Genomic DNA, 21,801 nt, shown 5'->3' on the forward strand with positions numbered 1-21,801 from the left:
GTGTAACAATGACTATGATTTTATGACAAAATCATTAATTGAGGTTCAGTTTTCTTTCTAAATAATCCTTTTTGATCAACAACAAAGGTTTTGAATCTATTTCTCTAATTCCTAGCTCAGGTTTAATTTTTTTTTATAGATTCAATTGTTGTAACATATTTATATTGAGTTGCCCAAAGATCAATTTCAAGAATTCATGATTTGATGTACTTAGTTTAGTTACCTTAAAACTTTAGTTAAATGCGTTGAGCGAACTTTTAAGCATAAAAAACCATACGTGCGAATACTTAAACCGCAAACATTTATAAAAGACTAACACGACGGATGCCTCCAGAAGAGTTGAAACTGTTTTATACACGATTTTTGTTATGGTTTGTGACGTGTAATCGTCAGTGTTCTGTGTAGTGTTTGAAAACCGGTTGTTTCGAACATGTTTTTTTGCAGTGATGTTTTTTATTTATTTATTATATTTTCAAATGATTATATAGTTCCCTTTGTATCTTATCTCATTCTTTAAAACACTTGAAAGGTGACATTTTTAGATATATAATATCGTCATATTACCTTATATTTTGACTTAGAGAATTTCTGCTGTATACCTAATTAAATATGATGTTTAAGAATCGTGATAAATATTGTCTTAATATTTGATTATTAATTATCCTTTAGGAATGGTAGACTCCACAATGATGCCTCACATGGCATACCTAGTAGACAATTATTGTCTTAATAATAGAATATTAATTATCCTTTAGGAATGGTAGACTCCACAATGATGCCTCACATGGCATACCTAGTAGATCTAAGACACGTGTCTGTTTACGGCAGTGTTTATGCCATTGCAGATGTCGCTTTCTGCCTTGGATTTGCAGTTGGTACGTATGCTACTTAAAACAAGTTTAAAATACAATCAAAAACCCTTTATTTACCCAGGATCCAAAGACTGTGATTGAAAGAATAAAGACAATATGAAGAAAAACAAGAGTTTAATAGACAACACAAGTCCTATTTAGACTGTTGATCCCTTATAGAAGGGCTTAATTAAGATGTGAGGTGTTGGTGATAAAAACAAATAATATCAAACATTAGAGCAAACCATCTAATCGTTATGATACCTGGTTGTACAGATTTTGATTGGTATATTATGACCGCTGCATGAATGAATATACTAAAATCAACTGCAAATGCAAACAATGTGAACGAAAAAGGCATGATTGATTCTCGTTATTTGAAAAATCTTTGGAAAAAAAACCCTACCAATATATAAAGAAGATGTGGTATGATTGTCAATGAGACAACTCTCCACAAGATAACAAATGACACAGACATTAACAACTATAGGTCACCTTAACAATGAGCAGAGTTCATACCGCATACTAGTAGTCAGCTATAAAAGACCCCGAAATGACAAACCTAATACTATTCAAACGAGAAAACTAACGGACAAATTTACTGCCATGCTCACTGTAGAAGGAAGAAAATCGAACAAAACCAAACGAATGAAGATGGCTGAATCTCTTCGAATCCAACATTCGAATCATACTCTCTTGATTATGTACTATTTATTTACTGATATTTTCTGCTAAAGCTTATTTTTGAATCATCCGAAAGCCTGTATAACCGTTTGTAACGTCTATGGGTGTCCGGGACGAATTAGATATAAAAGTATCACACCATTGTATTTTCAAATATTCTGCATTATCGCTATTTTGCGCATTTTTCCTTTGATCTTTTTTTTTATGAAAATTTTTCATATCATGCTTCTCGCTTGAGATGTAAGATTATCGCTAGAAACTAAGGAGGTATAAGGCGTTGCTAAGGAAATTGACATGAAATCGACATCGTCGTCATAGGAAAAATAGGGATTAAACAGATTATCATTGGTCATTTCGACTCGATTGCTTTTAGCTTTTGCCGTCCCGGTTCAAGCGAGAAAATCAATCTCGATGAGGTGATCAACGATAATCTATAAGCCTAGGTACTTATAGACTTTCATAGACTTTACACACTCTGTAAATTTTAATGTAATCGAGTCAATATTTCTAGTAAAATACGTATTTTTTTTTATTGGTTTGTAGGTCCAGCGTTAAGTGGAACCATAGTCACGAATATGGGATTTGGTTGGTAAGTTTTTGAAACCTAAAATAATATTGTTTTGGAAGTTTGGAAAACACTGAAATCATTGCAGTGCAGTTATAACCCTGTGTTGATTTTAATTATCCACCTACAATAGAAGGGATATTGATTTTGGTTTGTATGTCCGTCTCTCTAACCCGTATATGTTACACAGATTTTGTTAACAGCAGTTTAAAGTTTTGGTCTAAGGTGCTTTGTTGTCACATCAACTTGATCAAAATTATGAAATTAAAAAAGAGGGACTAAAGATAAAGATACCAAAGGGACAGTCAAACTCATAAATCTAAAACAAACTGACAACGCCATGGCTAAAAATGAAAAAGACAAACAGACAAACAATAGTCAACATGACACAACATAGAAAACTAAAGTATAAACAACAAAAACTAGGGGTGATTAAACGATACGACACATTAGGGTATTGACCTAGATTTCTTAGTTCACTGAACATGTAAATGTGATAGTACTTGGGAGAATTGTGTCCTTAAAAAAAATCATCCAAGATACCAGGCTAATAATATTGTGCACCAAACGCATTTCAATTGCAAAATACTGATCAACATATTAAAGGGCTCGGATGCCAAAAACTAAAATTAATCTTTATTTTATTGTGTGCTTAAAGCTTATATGCTGATTGGTATAGATCTATAACAAGGACTTCATTCAGTACTAAGATTTAAATGCATATCTTTATTTCAATATTAATGGTAATATTCCAACTTTCATTTCTGTTTTTAATGTGTGGACAGTTTAGAAATTTTGTGCAATATCTGCCACTGGACGTTAAGCAAACAACAATCAATCAATCAATCAATCTGTGCCAAACCAATTCTTGTTGAAACATATACATTTGTGTATATTTATATATATATTAGAAATATGAATTCCATTTTTTTTTATAAAAAATATTTTTTTCTGATATTTACTTATTTATTGTAGGATGTTGTGGATTATAGCAATATTAAATTTGCTTTATGCACCATTGTTATTTTTTATTCGAAACCCTCCAGGAAAAGAAGAAAAAATGGTGAGATATAAAATTTTACGTTATAATGAAATTAAAGTTTTTTAATTATGGAAAACATTATATCTAAGAAAAATGAATGATATATATATATTGAATAAAAAAACCGCTTATTAAGAATATTATTTTAAACACTGAAACAGCTTTTGCATGGAATTGGTGAAATTTTAACTGCGTAAAATAATATTGACTTTATTGTGCCCATTTTCGAACTTTGATTGAGTACTTAAAAATGACAATTGCACGGGTATCAAAACGATAAAACATTTTATAACGATAGAAGTGGTTGTTTCATTACTATACATTTACCTTAGCTTACTAAGAATTTACTTGAAGAATAGTGTCTTGATGGGCGCTCTTGTGAATTCAACTTTATCAGGAACGCTCATTCTACACAAAAATTGAAGCCAATGCTGTATACGTATCTAAACACGTGAAGAGCTGCATGCTCAAAATGGTTTAAAAAGTCACCAAATCCTCTTAAGGTCAAATTCACCTGAGGAAGTTGCGAAATATAAATTCATGTCTTTTTTTAATTATTTATCAACTGAGAATTAATTTGCAAAATTATGCGTTAATTCATGCCAGTTCCGAAACCGCAACTACTGAGCCGATAACATTGAAAACTCCAGCATTAGCTCTATTAACCAAAGTTATTGTTAAATATAGAAAATTATGGTCTACACGTAAATTTGTTGCGTATAGAACGCTTTTCTGATTTTACCGTCACCATGAACGCCTGGGACATGGCACATTTATAGAGTGATATTTTTATTTGGTCTATATTCACAATCACATATTTTACTAGAATTAAGTCTTTGCTGATAATGTTTCTTTTTTCTTTTTCAGTCACTGATATTAAATGACAAATGTCCAGTTCAGTATGTAACTTATAACCAGACAGATAAAAGTAATGTCACGTCTGATGATGACCAAGAATACGATGATTATTGATGTTCAAGAATAACTGATAAACATGATTACTGATGTTCAAGAATTACTGATTAACATGATTACTGATGTTCAAGAATAACTGATAAAACATGATTACTGATGTTCAAGAATTACTGATTAACATTATTACTGATGTTCAAGAATTACAGTTACTGATAAACATGATTACTGATATTAAAAAAATACTGATAAAATTGAATACTAATGTTCAAAGATTACTGAGAAACATTAATACTGGTGTTCAAAGATTAATGATTTACAAAGATTACTGATGTTCAAAAATTATGAAATTGATTAGCGATGTTCAAAGATTTTCCGATGAAATTTATTCCTGTGTATATGTCTCATTCACTTCAAAAGATTTCCAAAATATGAAGTAGCATGCAGTTTAGTAAAATAGAACTGTTGTGGGAATAAATGTGTAACATACACCATACACCAGAAAGCTTAAGTAATATTATTTTTTTGGATACAGAATGAATAAATGAGACTGGTCAATTCAAATGAAAATGAAGATAAAATGTTAACATATAATTATTTTCATTTATGCATGAGCCATTCGCTTGTTCATACAAGTGAATGTTAAACCTCTGATGGTTGTTTTGGTTCTAAGAAGAAATTAATACTTTATATTTTTTGAGATCTTAAGTTAATTGAGAGTTTATTTTCTGTTATATTTTAAAGAAGAAGAGATTTAAAAAATATCGGTCAGCCTCGATTAAAGCATTAAAATATTTATGAAAGCCTATTTTTGGAAGTTTATCATCTCATAAGTATTATTATATTTATAAAGCAGAAGATTATTTACAAAATGATGTATATCTTAAACAGTTCAAAGTTTCCCCCTAAATAACAAAGATTTAAAACGTGTTTGACAAATAAGGTCTATCGTTATATGGTAGACGTTTGGAGCAATTTCTCCGACTTGGTTTCTGCCTCTTTGGTGCATACGCCATATCTCTTCTATACACAACACAAAAAAGTCATGTAAAATGTGAAATATGAAAAAAAGGGACAATCATTTCCGCTTTTCTTACAGTAATTTTTTTTAACAGTAAAACGATTAGAATTATGGGAGAGCCGAATACATAAGATGGGTTAATAAAAAGTTGTGTAGTAAAAAGCGTAATTGTTGTGCAATGAAAGGTTACTGAAGTCACTCGCGTAACAATGTGTGTTTTAACTGTCCTGTGTATTATGCAGAAAACAAGTTCTTAACTATATGTATTATTATACAGTATTAACTACTGGAGATTTATAGGGTAAACATCTTTTTGACTGTAATTGTTTGATAAATAAAATTAACACATTAAAATATGAAGACTTATGGATGAGCTGTACTATTTGTTATGTAAGTTTATCATTTAAATATTTAGAATTATGTAAATTACTGTTGAATAAAATGACTACCATGCATTGAATTTTAAGTTGTTTCTTTTTGTTATGAATTATTATCTTTTTGTCACTCTCTACCTGAGAACATTTGTCATTGTCTTTGTACACGACACAAGTTCAAAGGTCAAGGCGGTATAAAGCTACTGTTAAGTAAAATGTAATGAAATGGTGTTAAATAGAATAGAGAGGATATATGGGTATACCTGAGCGCTCCATAAAAAATACCAGTATATGCACTGCAAAAACACAAAATAACAAACACAAAAAAAAAAGCAAAGGAACAGCACTTTTATTGCTGTTCTTCATCTCAAAGTCATTGGCTTGTTATTGAGACAACTCTCCATCAATATGGTCCTTTAATGTCTGCCACTATTTCATTTCACATTTTATTGTTATACTCATGCAGAGGTATTTAAGCAGTCGTTGAAGGTCCTTGATCTGCAACTATTGGTTTTGGTTTTAAGACCGTTTCTGCTTTCTTTTGTATATTTGATGGCGGGGGATTAGTGACCGTTTCTGTTTTCTTTTCTTTATTTGATTGCGGAGGTTCTGTGACCGTTTCTTCTTTCTTTTGTTTATTTGATTGCGGAGGTTCTGTGACCGTTTCTGCTTTATTTTGTATATTTGATGGCGAAGGAATTGTGACCGTTTCTTCTTTCTTTTGTATATTTGACGACGGAGGATTTGTGACCGTTTCTGCTTTCTTTAGTATATTTGATGACGGAGGATTTGTGACCGTTTCTTCTTTCTTTTGTATATTTGATGGTGGTGGTGTTTGCCTCTGACGTCTGGATTTTTTCGTGCTTGTTTGAACAGTTTCCTTTGTTGTCACCGTTTTAAGAGGAACTTTGCTACTATCCACGGAACTTTCACTTTTCACTGGAATTTTACTTTCCACCTTTTCAGTACTCTTTGCAACCTTCTTCGCTAGCCCTGATTGGTCAGGTTTTGGAAGATCCGAATTAACATTTTTAACACCTGTTTCGGTTCCTTGATCCGTTGATCTAGATTTTGAAGCCACAAGTGTTTCGGTATTAGGCAAGTCAGGTTGGTTTTCAGACAGATTATCTGGTACGTTTTCTACTCTTGTTTTTCTAGTTTCAGTATTTATAAGGTCAGGATCTGCTTTTGTTATTTCTTTGTTTGTTTTCTGACCTTTAGATACGCCAGTTTTGCTCTTGAGTATTGTCTTTTCTTGCCCTGTAGATTTTGGTGGAATTTTGGTCATCACTGTATCTGATGGGACAAGTGGGTCTTTCGGAACAACCGTCTCCGGCTCTGTCGGGTCAACCGGTGATTTTGTACTTGGTTTATCTATTCTTTTAAATATAGGCGGATCTTTAGGTTCAAAGCTTGGAATTCTCATTTTATCAATAATTCCATTCGTAGATTTAAATTGTATAGTGCCAAAGTTTATCAGCATTGCAGCAATTCCATCAGTTTCAAAGAAAAATTCATCTTCACTAGATTTTGGATATAGGATAAGATCAGTATAGCCATATTCAGCGATTAGTTTATTTTTATTGTTTGCTTCATCAAGTATAAACACATCAATTTTCCCGTATGCCGGGTTTTCATAAATTCCTAAATAATCATCTAATTTTCTCTTTGGCATTAAATTCTTGTTTATAGTTGGTTTACTTCTCTTTGGTTTGACCGGTAGCCATGGCTCTGGGAAGGAGCATATTGATGTGGTATTCAACCATGGAGTAACACCCAAATACATATCTGCTAGATACTGGTGTAAACTGTACCGGTACAGGAAGTCTTCGTCGTCACCTGTCATGGCAGTATATATTCCGACATTCATATCGGGAAAGAGAGTTATCATATTCTTGTAACCCCATGATGAACCAGTATGTGTTATTATATTGTAACCTGAAAAATATCAAATGTTTCCAGTTTACAGTTTTCTCGATTTACCTATATGAAATGTCTATGTCACAAATTGATATCATCAACTACCATATCATGAACACTAGATACCTCTTATTATCAAATTTTAACTTATCGGGAGCAAAAGGATGGATGTCATCAGTAGCATAAGTAATGCTTAGATCCTTTCTCAGCAATCGAGTATACCATCGGCTTAAATATTAATTTGTTTTGCTTTATTTAGTTTTTTCGTTTTGAAGTGCTTTGTTTAAATATTTTGGTCTTTGTTTAACATACTGTATATGTAGTATAATTCTAAATATCCAGACAGTATACTCTTTTAGTGGTAATACATACTTACAAATTTACATTTCATACAATATAAAACAAAATATATTACTTGCTTTTGATGGTTAAAGCTTATTCTTTGCTTTAATTGTTCCAAATATTTAAACTTAGAGATTTAACTTTTTGCATAATTCTCGGCATTTTGTTTTAATTGTTTCACGTTTTGTCGTGTCGGAGCTTTTTAATAAATAGCGGTTTGGGGTTTGCTCGTGTTTAAAGGTCATACGATGACTAATTACAATTGTTTACATCCTAGTACTTTGCAAGGTCTCTGTGGGAAAAGTTTCTCATTGACAATCATACCACTTCACCTTATTTGAACATGCAATCGAAAGCTTGTATTTCATTTAACCGTCTTTACAATTACATGCAATACATGCACATAAATTATCGAAAAAAATAAGTACGAAAACTTCCTGATAATTCGCGTTACTTTACCTCTATAATGTCCTGTTCTCCATCCTAAAGCATATCCAGTTTGACTAAATGTTTCTGGTACATTTGGTTTCGTATAATATTTAGACAATGAAGACTTGGCTAACACATTCTCTGGTCTATGAGTATCTTCTAGTGCATCTTCTGACATTACTCGGCGGCCATCTTGATTCTTTCCATGACTCAATTGAAACATCATCCACTTTGCCATGTCTACTGCGCTGCTAAGAATACAGTTCGCACCACATAAGTCGCTCCATCTCCTACGATATAAAAACCAAATTCAAAACATAGATGGTTTACATTACGGAGACATTAAATAAACAACAGAAGCAAATAAAAAAATTATAAAAAAGTACATGTATATTTTCCTGTTACAATCATTTAACACTAGTCATTTTGGGTCTCTTTATAGCTTGCTGTTCGGTGTGAACCAACTTTGAAGGCTCTGTGTTAGAGGCCGTACTTTGACATTTGACGGTTTACTTTTACAAATTGTGACTCGGATGGAGAGTTGTCTCATTGGCACTCATACCACATCTTCTTATGTATATATATATATATATTATCAAGTCATGTGCGGTACAGAATAAAATATAAGGAACTATGACCGTTTTTGTATCATAGATTTTGGGAGTATGACAACATTTCTCTTTTTAAGTAATTTGAAGTATATTGTAGGTGTATATTTTACACTTTTAAATTTTCTGAACAGAGGAAATATTGATGATTTTTTTCTTACTAATAATAACAATTAATAATTTCAATGTTAGCTGCAAAATAAAAAATGTAATTTAGATTCGTATTTTGTTGAATTCTCTATTTTCGGCGAAAAACGTTTTAGAAAGACTTAATAACACAAAAAAAGTCATGTAAATCGCGTGATTTTAAACACAGAAATGGATTATTTACGTTACCTTGACAATTCAAAAGGGACCGGATGTAGCTCTCCATAGACATCGAGGTAACCTTGGGCTAGGTCAATTAAACTTTCATTTGCAGTGGTAAAAAAGTCGGAATCTGTCATTCCCAGTTTTTGAAAGAAATGGTTCTGTATTAAATTTTCAAATGTTGCTTTGCCAATTTTTTCAGCAAGTCTTGCAGCCTGTCCATACATAATATTACTGTAGTAGAAACTGTCTCTGAATCTTCCTCTTGGTTTTAGCTCCATCAGACGTCTGTTCGATACAATGAAATACAACAAGTAAGAAAACAATTATTGTATGGCTCAAAATAAAATACAATACTTAATAAAAACATATTTAAATATAGTTAAGATGCACAAGGCGGTTGCGTTTACTCTAGAAAATAATTACGGGTGTTACAGAGCTTGACTATTCACGATGTTTCACACGGTCGGTATTTACAAAAAGTTCATTCCAGTGTTTTATTTGGCTGCCAGATTTAATCATTTGAAGAATTCAAAGTGGTATTATATATAATCGTTTAGAAAATTGACCAAAACACTCGACCATTTCATGTGCGTACACTTCAAAAACTGCTCCATTTGATTTTTTTTAAATTCTTATGGTTCAATAAAAAGCCATCTTTCGTATGTACTTCTGGCATCAGAAACATAATGTCCGGAACCAAGGCAAACCATCTGAGAGCTTTTTTTCTGTACAATATAGAAATGTAGCTTTTAAAAAAGAAGGATAACGGAAGTTAGCAATTTTACATATCACTGACATATCGTTTAAATAAATGTTCCTTAATATATATAAGAGGGAAGAAGATACCAGAAGGACAGTCAAACACATCAATCGAAAATAATTTGACAAAGCCAGGCGAAAAATGGAAGAAGACAAACAGATAAACAAAAAAACACATGACACATCATAAAAAACTAAAGAACAAGCAACACGAACCCCACCAAAAACTAGGGGTGATATATATATATATTGCACATGCACACATTTACTACACTTTACGTCCTTGAATTGTGTAGATCCTCACACTGACAGCGACTAGAAAATAATTTATCATGTTTACATGACTTTGTATAATTATCAAATCAGCAAAAATATCAAAGCTTACCTGATTAAATTCTTCCTATTCAATGTACTATCAAATCGTATAAAATTATGCATTGGTATCCCCATTCTGTGTGACAGAAGGTCCCTGATGGTAGCGAATTTAGACCTAAGATATCCATCAAAGACCGGGTAGTTTTTATAAAACTCTGCTACTCGGCTATTCAAACTGTAGCTGTAATAAATAAAGCAAATTCTTTAAGCATACTGATCAATAAGCAGAAGAAATCTCTTCGTATTATGTGAGTATTATAATAAAACATCTAAGATATTCTGAACTAGGTATTAGTGCTTTTCTAAAAAAAAAATCTCATCTTTTATAACATACTTGTAGATTAAATTATTTTAGTTATGTTTAGGACTAATTTTGGCATTGCTATTCACAACACATAACAGTTTTCTTGTTCTGAATATGCATTTAATTTGCAGTTGGACGTTTAATAGACATCCGTCATCATCGTCTTATCATGAGTGACTACCTGGTCTACGTAATTTTATAAAAAAAAAAAAATTATGCTTTTAAAATAAAAAAACCCGGCCTCATTGTACCAGGTTGGGCAGCTTCTTTTTCTTTAGACCGACATACATATTGTATATAATTAATTGTTTGAGCTTTCAGTTAAAAAATATGACTATACAAGTCAACTAACAATCACGCTTTATAATAACAACGTACAATACCGTGTATACTGTCAGCAAAGTTCATGTTTTTTTTAATTTACACCATTTCTATTAAAAGTAAAATGACCCCGGGAATAGTCATACATTTTAGGTCACAATATAATTTACTTGTTAACACATTAAACAAGACATATCGCCAATAACCAGTTTGTTATGAAACGGCTGTCAAGAGAATAGCGGGGGAAAGGGAAAGGAAATGACAAATATCATTTGAATTCGCGTCACAACTATTTTTGTTCAACTTGAACTTGTTTGTCTCAATGCAACAGTTTGCTTTTGATAATGATATTACAGTACAACCGACATACATACATGTATAGGGAAGACGGTACTATTTATTCTGATATAGGCGACAATACTTACATTTTCTAAATTAACCACTTTTTATAATAAAAACCTGAATAAAACAGTTACGTGTGGTGTTAGTACTTCAAAAATTGAAGCCAAATAGTCTCATGGCCAACTTCCAAAGGAGTTTGCCTTTATGTTAGCCATGCCCGCCGTCATTTTACACCTACTTTATGAAACTTTGGAAGTCTTTTCAAATAATTATCAAGGTTTCAAATTTAATATTGTAATAAAATCACGGCAGTTACCCATAGGTCAGTTAAAAAATATATTGTACCATTACACCCAATCACAGCCTTGTTTTCCTTCACCTGCCTTAGGTACACAAAAGGCCAAGCTAATGATGGGAAAATGTAATTGTACCGTTTTCCCTATATGTGTCCTCCTTTATATTATCATGGAAGTATACATCATGTATAAACCTTCTATGATACTTATACTTCCGTGATACAACTTATATACTTGATATACAGAAATGAAAGATACTACACAACACTATTTGCGTGATATATTTTTGATAAAATATAATAATAAATATATTCAAACTTGAAATAAAAACCCACCAGATTCCTGAACTCGGAAATGAAATAGTACTTTTTTCAAATTATACGAAAACACTTCAAATCATATATATCTTGATTAAAATGTAAAATAATATCACGAGACCTACTATAACTTATTTGTTTCGTTGAAAAATGTCTTCGAATATATTTCCATCCCCGGGTTAAGGATTAAGGATAACTGGATAAAGGTAACGGCCCGTGGATAGTTTCGATTTAAGGTTTGCAAGTTAAAAAGCAATGTGGAATCAGACACCCCAGTGCAACTTAAAACTGGCTGTGTAACTCGAATATTACAATCCCTATTCGTGCCTGATTTTCTCCCGCGCGAATGCAATGATCGTAGATCAGCCGAATTTAACGACTGTATTATTCTGGTCACTGTTTGAGCCGGTTTTATCCAGACATAACATTCATAGAATGAAGTGTCTACGTGATCAACAAAAATATGTCTTTTGCAGGTGCAATTGGGATTTCCTCAAATCAAATGAAAAATATATGTTGAAGTTACACATATGACTAAAAGTAGGCGAGGGATATATGTCAATGAGAAACAAATACATGTCACCATAAGGTTCTTTCAATATTTTTTCCCGCTGATAGTTCTTTGCTGACTTAACTACATCAACAAACAAAACAACGACTTTGAACCCTGTTTCACAAAAGTATGTTGAAAAAAGTCTTTTTGGCTAGAGGTATAGGGGAGGGTTGAGATCTCATAAACATAATTAACCCCGTCGCATTTTTACGCCTATCCCAAGTCAGGAGCCTCTGGCTTTTGTTAGTCTTGATTTTTTTTATAATTTTAGTTTCTTTTGTACGATTTGGAGTTTAGTATGGCGTTCATTATCACTGAACTAGACTAAGTATATATTTGTTTAGGGGCCAGCTGAAGGACGCCTCGCTACATTGAAGACCTGTTGGTGACCTTCTGCTGTTGTCTTTTTTATGGTCGGGTTGTTGTCTCTTTGACACATTCCACATTTCCATTCTTAATTTTATTTAAATAATTGTGATTCAATTGGTTCAAACTTCAAATAATTTGTCAGTGCATATTTTTTCGTAACTTTAATTCTAAAGATAATTAAACTTACTTTCTATTCTGGTCAGTAAGTTTTGCCAAGAGTGCACTAGTAAACCCCTTCGTCAATGATGCTATTCCAAAAAGTGTGGTATTTGTTACTGGTTCCTTGGTTTTCAAAGAGTTCACACCAAACCCATCAGCATACACAATCTTTCCATTCTTCACAATAGAGACAGATAAAGCTGGATTGTTTTTACGACAGGCAAAAGAATCTTTTATCGTTTGATGCACTATTTTAGTGTCCGGTAATTTAACTATTTTAGTGTCCGGTAATTTTACTATTTTAGTGTCCGGTATTTCAACTGCACATAATGAAAACTTGAGAAGAAATCCAGCTAAAAAACTCACAGACAAAGCAACGTCCTTCATCGCCTTATCTTTAGATGTCTTACTTATCCTCAAAGGTCTTAGTTTAATTGTAACTATAATATATGTATATTTAATGGTATAATTTATATTCGTCAAATTTCGTCATTTGTCATGTTTCGTATTTAAAATAATTCATAAACAATTGTTGTTTTACTAGATTAATATCCTTAAGCCTTTTGATGGACATATACTTTTCTTGCCTGAGGGAACTTATGATAAAGATGTATTTCAGGACTATCAAACGATTAACTGGATACTTTTAGAATAGTATAATGGTAATAAATAAGAGTTGTTTGTTTACCGTTGTTAAAACTCGTAAACCATTTTGAATAAACAAACAAAGAGAACATAACATGCGTTGGAATCGCATGGACTCAAAATGAGTTCAGACCGGGTGTACAATCTACAATACAAGACCAACTGACAGACAAACTCGGCAAATTCGTTATATTGTCTATTGTTATATCGTTAATCTCATACTAAGGGTGACTAGTGTCTATACATACTTTGGTATGTTTTGGTCTTTTGGTCTCCCTCCGACAGACAGTAAAGTCCTTGTCTTAGTTGGACCTACGTTTGTGGAGTATATAAATCGATAAACAAATATGATACAAGTATACTGTGCAAGAGCTGTATAGCCAGTCAAGGTCGTTAACTATTTCCATTTGTTTTACAAGTATTCAGCAAAAAACGAAGGCCACTGAATCAAAATTTCTCGACTTGCCTTGCTTTAATAGTATCCTTGGCGTCAAATTAAATAATTTGTGACAAACGAGATACACACAATCGTAAACTGTAATACTTTGTACTGTATAAAATTATGTACTCTGATGTTATGTTTCGATATATCTTTCGTTTTAATATGGAGTGGGCTTTATTTTACAACATGGGACGACAATGCTTATTTTCATACCATAACAACAATAAAAATACCAAATAATACTAACAGAAAACATGTTTTGACATGATAAAAAATAAAGATGAAATACTCCAATGGCAGGGTTGCGCAGAATATTTTTTAACCATGCGAAAATGCTCCAAACTGAACTTTTAAATTATTTAAATATAATAAATGTAAAAATTCCTCAAATAATTCCATAATAACAAGTGCACAACTTTATTAGGCAAAGTTTGGTTTTTTTCCTGCTTTTGGTTCTTTGTGTTTTCAGTCAAAAAAAAAGTAGGTACAATCGTTCTGTGGAGTTACTGTGATCTTGAAAATTGTAGAAGGAATTGATTACATACATTAGGTACCCTTTTCACTGACCGTCCTCACAATACCATAACTCGGTTTTAGACCTCGTCTTATCCGGACCAAACATTCATGTTTTTAGATACTTACAAAATAAATGTTTGGTTTTTTTTCTCTTCAATATCAACATTTGTAAGGACATCAAGTGGATGTGTTTTTATTGTCTGAATGTGACATTTTGACCTATATTGAATAATTCATACAAAAGAGACATTGCAATACACGATAATATTTGAAATTGGAAACTCAAGGTTGTTGCTACAATGTACCAAGTTTGATTGATGATTATCGTCGGCTCAAGTTCAGTGGCAACTATTTCATACACATTCACAAGGATTTGTTTCTCACTATACAAATCCTTGACATTCAGGATCAGATGAAGTCAAGAACACATTCAATAAATAGTTACTGTAAATGAAATATGTAACGACCGAGATGAAGGATGGACATTTAAATTGCCATTACAAGAGGTACATTTGGTGTAAATAAAAAAAATTCTAGCAACATAAATCCTATGAACTCATTAAAAGGGTTTTTGCAAGTATTTTATATTTAAAGAGCAGACACCGTGATACTCACTGCATGTTGGATCGGATTAAACGTCCCCAGTCTCTCTTATTCTATTTATTCATGGTAAAAGCTAAGCAGTTATCCATCTTTAACACACAACGTAACACTATCAAATCCAAGAGAGGACCATATCATTCCTGGTGGCTGTCTGGTACAAATCAAATGTGTATGCATTCTTAATCCAAGTTAAACCCTTAAGTATGAAGAATTTGACAACAAAAGACATCGTCTGCTCACATGCTTTTTTTTTTTTTATCAAAACCAATTGATTTTTTTTTTTTTTGTGTACATCTTGCTTTGTGGCAGGAGAAAAAGTATTGACTAGAACTAAGCTTGGAGGCTTTGAAGACCGATAAACAGTCATAGTTTCAAACAGTTATTTATTTATGTTACATGTACCAATTGCGTTCATCCTTAGCTTGTGAAATCATATCTTATCTGATTGGTCTATATACAATAAGTAGATGTGTATAGATATAGGAAGATGTGGTATGAGTGCCAATGAGACAACTCTCCATCCAAATAACAATTTATAAAAATAAACCATTATAGGTCAATGTATGGCCTTGAACACGGAACCTTGGCTCACATGGAAAAGCAGCTATAAAGAGCCCCCAAAATACTAGTGTAAAACCATTCAAACGAGAAAACCAACGGTCTTATTTATATTAAAACGTGAAACACGTTCATGTATGAACTACATAAACAGACGACAACTACTGTATATCAGATTCCGGACTTATGACAGGTGCAAACATTTGCAGCGGGATTAAACTTTTAATGGTACCAAACCTTCTCCCTTTTCTGAAACAATAGAAATACATCACAACATAGAAAAACACAGTATAAAATATCAATCGGAAGGCTTAACTTATGTCTGTTTTTATCACTAGTGAGGTGCTTGGCTAGCTATAAAACCAGGTTTAATCCACAATTTTCGACAGAAAGAAATTTCTGTATCAAGTAAGGAATATGACAGTTTTTTTTCATTCGTTTGTTGTAGTTGAGCTTTTGATTTTAACGTGTAGTTAATTGTAAGTAAAAACATATAGCCCAGGCATTGTGGTTCATTTGTATAAGGGAAAAAAAATATTTGTTTCACTGAATGTAGTATAATCTTTTATGCCATTTTTATATAATATATAAAAAAGAAGATAGGATATGCTTACCAATGAGACAACTCTCCACAAGATACCAAAATGACACAGAAATTAACAACTATAGTTCATCGTATGGCCTTAAATAATGAGCAAAGCCCAAATCGCATAGTCAGCTATAAAAGACTCCGAAATGACAATGTGAAACAATTCAAACGAGAAAACTAACGGCCTAATTCATGTACATAAATGAACAAAAACAAACATGCAACACATAAACAAACGACAACCACTGACTGATTACTGGCTCCTGACTTGGGACAGGCACATACATACAGAACATATTTAAGAAAAAAACAGACGAACATAAAGTTTCATCTTTCACAGCTATTTATTGCAATAAATATCCAGAAAAATAGGTATTGGTGTTAGCATGAGCTTTCTGGGATCCACCTCGATGTTCCACATACACTCGGTCCCCTTTCTTTAGATTCATTAGAACTGTTGAGGTTTGAGAGTTCCACGATCCCCCACTGCTTGTGTTTCCCAAAGTGTATGGAGTGCCGTTTAATGTAATCTGATAGTAAAACACGTGGGTTGCGTATCCGACAATAGTACATGATATCTGGTAAATTCCCTGCGACGGTGCTGTAAACATACCAGTCGTTGGATTGTAGTGGTTCCCTTTGTTAATCTTTACATCTTGAAACTTGATCACTTCCGTACCGGATGAAGTAAGATCACTCCTCAAGAATGCAAAAAAGGCTGGTTTGTCGACATTTTCTGAAAAAGAATATATCGTATTCATCAAAATCAGTTTATAATGTTAATTTATGGTGTAACGGTGATGACATGATAAATACCAACAAGGAGCGAAAATAAATACCAATTGAAACCTAAACAATTGACGCTATGCATACAAGAGATTTTTTTTCATTTCATAACTAAATCTTTTTTCATTATCATAAAGTGAAAAGAACGCCAGATTGCTTTAATTACTTAAGCTTTAATAAACCAATACTTGGCTTAAATTCTAAAATAAGAACACATTATGTGTTTTTGATAGAATCCGCATATAATTTTAATGGTCGTTATACTATTAACAGAAAGCATCAACCTTCATCATGAATAATAGTTTTTATAATAACCTTGAAAAAATGCTACTCGAGATATTTCAATTTAACGGTACCCTAACAACATAAAGGTGAAGAGGGTAACAATCCGATCCAGGATCAAGCTTAGAATAACTCACTTGATATCAGCATACACATCGTATTTTTAAGAAGAATACACAATTACCTTGTTTACATGGTCCCTTTGTAGCCAGCAATGTTCGAAGTAGGTCTTCACTGATACAAGATGCCGTTATGCCTACAATAAAGACAAATGATTAATAACAATGTCAAACTTTCATACAAAAACATTGAACTGAAACAATGGAATAATTATGAAATGTCAAATTACTTACCAATGTCAATTGATAAACAGACAAGAGAAAAAACCAATCTTCTATTAAACATTTTAATTTTACTGAAGACAGTTGTTTTAACGGTATCAGAAAATACAGCCTGTAACACAGTTTAATACTGAATACTACATGTATTATAGACAAAATTCCACGAATATGTAATAAAGATACCACAATGTGTTACACTGAAATGTAATGTACCTTGTAATACTAGAACCATTAGATTTCCTAGAATAATATGAGGGACGACAAAATAAGTAACTAAAGGGTCACTGTACCATGTTTATTTTTTATTGTGTAATTTTTTTTATATGGTGTTTTATTTATTATGCGTGACTTCAATTCAATAGTTTCATCACGAAACTACCCGGAAACCCAACACCAGTTTTGAACTCAATACTTAACGAAATTACGAAACAAAATATGTAATGATTCAAAAGGAATAAATTTGCAAATGAAGCATATCTCAAAATCCAAAAAAATACAATGCATACACTCTAATATCCACGTTAGCTATTGTGAAATCTTTAGTTAGCTTCTTTAGTTCAATCGAGAACTTTGAAGTTGAATAAAAGTCCTTTTAAGCATAGGACATTTATGTTTAAATTGTAGGGGATGTAAATTGGTAATAATTCAGATCAGTCGTAGAGTATTTATTTAACTCTAATTGTTTACACACTGTCTTTGCATGAGAGATTAAGCATATATTAATTTACTTTTTCATTTGGCTTTGTGCCCCGGTTTGTGCCTTGACAAATATAATCGAACTGTGATTTGAAAACACTTATAAAAATTTGAACAAGTTCTTTCAAGCAGAAATAAAACGAAGGCACACAACATCAAGAAAAGTAAAAGTTTAAAAAAAACCAGAATGAAATAAAGGAAAAACTTATAAACTGAAAAATATCAATAATGAAATTAATTATGTCGCTATTATGAAAATTTCATTTGCATTTGCCCTTTGCCTATACGAATACACAATGTTTTTATTGGCATGTATACACTCGCCAAGCGTTGAACAATGTAATTATGTCAATGATAATATATTGATCTGTATTTCTTCTTTCATTTTAAACGATCGATTCGTTTTTCGAAAATCGTATAGTATATGCACTTGACACAGTGGTTTAATATTTAGAGTCTAATGGAGAATAAACAAAATATCGATCTCCAAGTTTTTTTAAAAGTTTTCCCATTTCCATGTTTAGCCAACTCAGTCACGTCCTTGCTTAATGCTGTATTATTTTGTGTTATTGTCAATTCCTCCTATTTTTAAAATAAATATATTTTCAGCTTTGCCTAACTATGGAAGGTATGCACCTGCTACTAGTTGGTGAAAGATTTTATCTCCATTTATTTTTTACATTTTCATTTTTTTAATAATATTCAGGGTCCTATTGTTTTAGGAGCATTCTTTGCAGCCCCGGATATGCAAGCCTTTGATCAATTTCTACTTAGTACCAAAAGAAGGGCAAAAGATACCAGAGGAACAGTCAAACTAATAAACCAAAAATAAACTGACAACGCCATGGCTAAAAATGAAAAGGACAAACAGACAAATAATATTTCACAAGAAACAACATAGAAAACTAAAGGCTAAGCAACACGAACCCAACCGAAATCTGGGGGTGATCTCAGGTGCTCCGGTAGGGTAAACAGATTCTGCTCCATATGTGTCACCCGTCGTGTTGCTCATGTTATTACAAACCCTGTACATAGTCTAATTCGGTGGAATTGCAATTAAGACGTAAGAAACATATCCGATATATCTGTGAAACGGTTACTCCATAACAGTCAACAAACTCGTGATAGAGTCCGTAAAATTTACGAAGGGATGACTTCAACTTTACCATTTGGAACTCTTTGTTTAATAGCTCCCGTGTGAGCAGCAACTTTCTATCAAGTAACTTATGATAGGACATACAAGTGCGGAAATATCGTATCAATTGGGAGATATATACTCCGTATACAGGCGCTGCTCGAATATTGCTATATAGAAATGAAAAGTTCACAATTGGGAAGCTGAAATCATCTTGTTTGTCGTAAAGTTTTGTTGTTAACCGACCCTATTGTCAATTTATAGGTGTAATTCAAGATATGAGACACACTTAACTGTATCTGTTGTATCCTTTATCTCTAGTTTGATGGAATAGATGCGTTCAACATAATCACCAAATTTTGAAATTTTTAGTGAGAGAACATCATCTATATAGCGGAAAGGAAAGTCAAAGGATACTGTTAACTTCTTATATTTCACCCTAAGAAGAAGTTCCTGTATGAAATCAGCCTCATAATGATTAGGAAACAAGTCGACAAGAAGAGGGACACAATTGGTTCTCATTGGGTGCCGACAGTGTGTTGAAAAACACGTCCTCCAAACGTAACAAATATGTTGTCAATCAAGAAATCAAGCATCTTGATAATGTCAGTATTAGAGTTTTTTGTTTGTAAGAATCCATGTGATCCTTAACCAAATATGATTTATCCCTCCCTAAGACAAGATACTTGTATCTACGTTGACCATTCTTTTTTATGAAACAAAGCAATACCAACTCTTTTCAATTTGTCTTTTAGTTTGGAATGGGGAATACTTGTGTAAAGTGTAGAAAAGTCTTATGTTTTTATACTATTGCAAGATAAAAGAGTCTTATATTGTATGAACTCTAAAAGATCTTTGGGTGTTTTTTTGTATCCACATCTGATTCACGCCACTTCTAGAATAGGCAGTTTCACAATAACTTCTAAGCCCGGATTTGATCGCTGATAAAATAGATGTTAATAATTTAGAAAGAGATTTTTTGGAGCAATTGGAAGGACACTTATGTAGTTTAGGTATCCAATACAGTGATGGAAGACCCAGTTCTCCCATCTTCGGTTGCAAGTCCAAAGGAACATAAAACAAACCAATGATTATCCAGGATTTCCTCTTTGGTAATTGTCATTAGGGTATATGTTGAGTTTCCAAGTGAATTGCCAATATCTAATTCATGTATCAAGCAGTTTATGTTGCTTGGGGCTTTATCTGCGTGGACAACAATATAGTTGTCATGGAGGTAGAACAAGTGTTTTGCAACATTTCAATGTACCAGTTTGAAATTTGATTTTCAGTTTGCCAAAATTGTAACATCATATTGGTGACATCCAATTTTAAAAAAACACGTTTAGTTACTGTTTCATGACTTTTCGTACACTATAGGACTATTTCTTGGAACATTTGAAAATAATGGTATATAAGTAAATGAATATATATTGCTGAATGTGAAGTTAAAGGATAATGCTTGGATCTTTTTCACAATTCCGAAAAGCTCCTGTATAAGTGTGGCGAAAATAAATAAAAGAACAAGTCAACAAGAAGAGGAAACAATAAATGCCATACAAATAACGAGTATTTGTTGAAAAACACGCCATTCAAATGTAACAAATTTTACATCATCAACCAATACAGCAAGCTTCTTGTTGATGTCAGAGCCAGAGATTGTTTATTTTGAATCAAAGATTTTTTATACAAAGTAAGTTTCTAAGTGAGCAACTCATTGTGATGAAGTAAAGTTGGTCTAGGTGTTCCTATCTGCCATTTAGTTAAAAGTGTAAGAAGGTAGATAATTCAAATGTTGAATGTTATTGCAAGAAGAGAGAGACATAGTGTAAACTGAGAGATTTTTCGAAACTTTTAGTATCCGCCTTTCCTTCTAACTGCCCCCTAGATAAGTTAGTTCCACAATTACTCGCAAGATCGGCATTAATTTCTGATACAATTGATGTAAATACTTTGAAAAGATGTTTCGCGGAGCGCTTGTTGGACCTGCAAATGTACCGTTGTTTGGAAGGACACTTTTGTAATTTTTTTTGAGTTTCGTATTGAATTTTCAATTAAATTTTTCTGTATTAATCATTATAAGTGCTGTTATTTACACAAATACGGTTTTGTTCGTTTTTTTTTTTTTTTTTTATCTTGCTGACAACTATATATTTGTCATTAATATAAGACGTTGAGCAATATCAAATTTTTGAAGTGAGATGTAACATGATTGATAATAATATCCACGTTTTCTTTTTTCGTGTTTAGCCCATTGCTTCACAGAATTGTATATTGGTTCTTTGATTAACATATTATGAAGAAAAATTGTGTTGACAATGTTCAGTTGACCAGTATAACAATGACATGCAGGATT

The 21,801-nt window shown here is 32.4% G+C and overlaps 3 protein-coding genes across 4 annotated transcripts in view; 1 reads left to right on the forward strand and 2 right to left on the reverse strand.

The window, feature by feature from the left end:
• Positions 1–5,444, forward strand: part of LOC134716236 (synaptic vesicular amine transporter-like) — a 38,961-nt gene extending 33,517 nt beyond the window's left edge. For both annotated transcript variants that reach the window (XM_063579109.1, XM_063579110.1), the window contains exons 13-16: positions 756–875; positions 2,079–2,124; positions 3,076–3,163; positions 4,010–5,444. In XM_063579109.1, coding sequence (XP_063435179.1) covers positions 756–875; positions 2,079–2,124; positions 3,076–3,163; positions 4,010–4,114 — 359 coding nt within the window. In that variant the 3' untranslated portion in view covers positions 4,115–5,444. The remainder of the gene's footprint in view (positions 1–755; positions 876–2,078; positions 2,125–3,075; positions 3,164–4,009) is intronic.
• A 338-nt stretch (positions 5,445–5,782) lies between these two features.
• Positions 5,783–13,308, reverse strand: LOC134716235 (uncharacterized). The gene is made up of 5 exons (XM_063579108.1): positions 12,884–13,308; positions 10,205–10,375; positions 9,085–9,345; positions 8,171–8,430; positions 5,783–7,387 (listed from the first exon to the last, which is right to left on the reverse strand). Exons 1-5 carry the CDS (start codon positions 13,240–13,242, stop codon positions 5,922–5,924), a joined length of 2,517 nt encoding a protein of 838 aa, XP_063435178.1. The 5' UTR covers positions 13,243–13,308; the 3' UTR covers positions 5,783–5,921.
• Positions 13,309–16,533: 3,225 nt separating this feature from the next.
• LOC134714270 (complement C1q-like protein 3) lies at positions 16,534–17,737 on the reverse strand. Its single transcript, XM_063575508.1, has 3 exons — positions 17,630–17,737; positions 17,461–17,532; positions 16,534–16,944 (listed from the first exon to the last, which is right to left on the reverse strand). The coding sequence occupies exons 1-3, from the start codon at positions 17,679–17,681 to the stop codon at positions 16,553–16,555; spliced, it is 516 nt and encodes a 171-aa protein (XP_063431578.1). The 5' UTR covers positions 17,682–17,737; the 3' UTR covers positions 16,534–16,552.
• Positions 17,738–21,801: the final 4,064 nt, after the last annotated feature.

This window comes from Mytilus trossulus, chromosome 4 (assembly GCF_036588685.1).
Source record: "Mytilus trossulus isolate FHL-02 chromosome 4, PNRI_Mtr1.1.1.hap1, whole genome shotgun sequence".
Taxonomy (NCBI): domain Eukaryota; kingdom Metazoa; phylum Mollusca; class Bivalvia; order Mytilida; family Mytilidae; genus Mytilus; species Mytilus trossulus.

Excerpts from the sequence above, each read along its gene's own strand:
- LOC134714270 (XM_063575508.1), bottom strand. The coding sequence starts at position 17,681 with ATGTTTAATAGAAGATTGGTTTTTTCTCTTGTCTGTTTATCAATTGAC. Across the intron at positions 17,533-17,629 it reads CTGTTTATCAATTGACATTG|GCATAACGGCATCTTGTATC; the intron begins GTAAGTAATTTG and ends TCTTTATTGTAG. Across the intron at positions 16,945-17,460 it reads AAAGGGACCATGTAAACAAG|AAAATGTCGACAAACCAGCC; the intron begins GTAATTGTGTAT and ends ATTCTTTTTCAG.
- LOC134716235 (XM_063579108.1), bottom strand. The coding sequence starts at position 13,242 with ATGAAGGACGTTGCTTTGTCTGTGAGTTTTTTAGCTGGATTTCTTCTC. Across the intron at positions 8,431-9,084 it reads GTCCCTTTTGAATTGTCAAG|GAGATGGAGCGACTTATGTG; the intron begins GTAACGTAAATA and ends TTTATATCGTAG. Across the intron at positions 7,388-8,170 it reads GAGAACAGGACATTATAGAG|GTTACAATATAATAACACAT; the intron begins GTAAAGTAACGC and ends GATATTTTTCAG.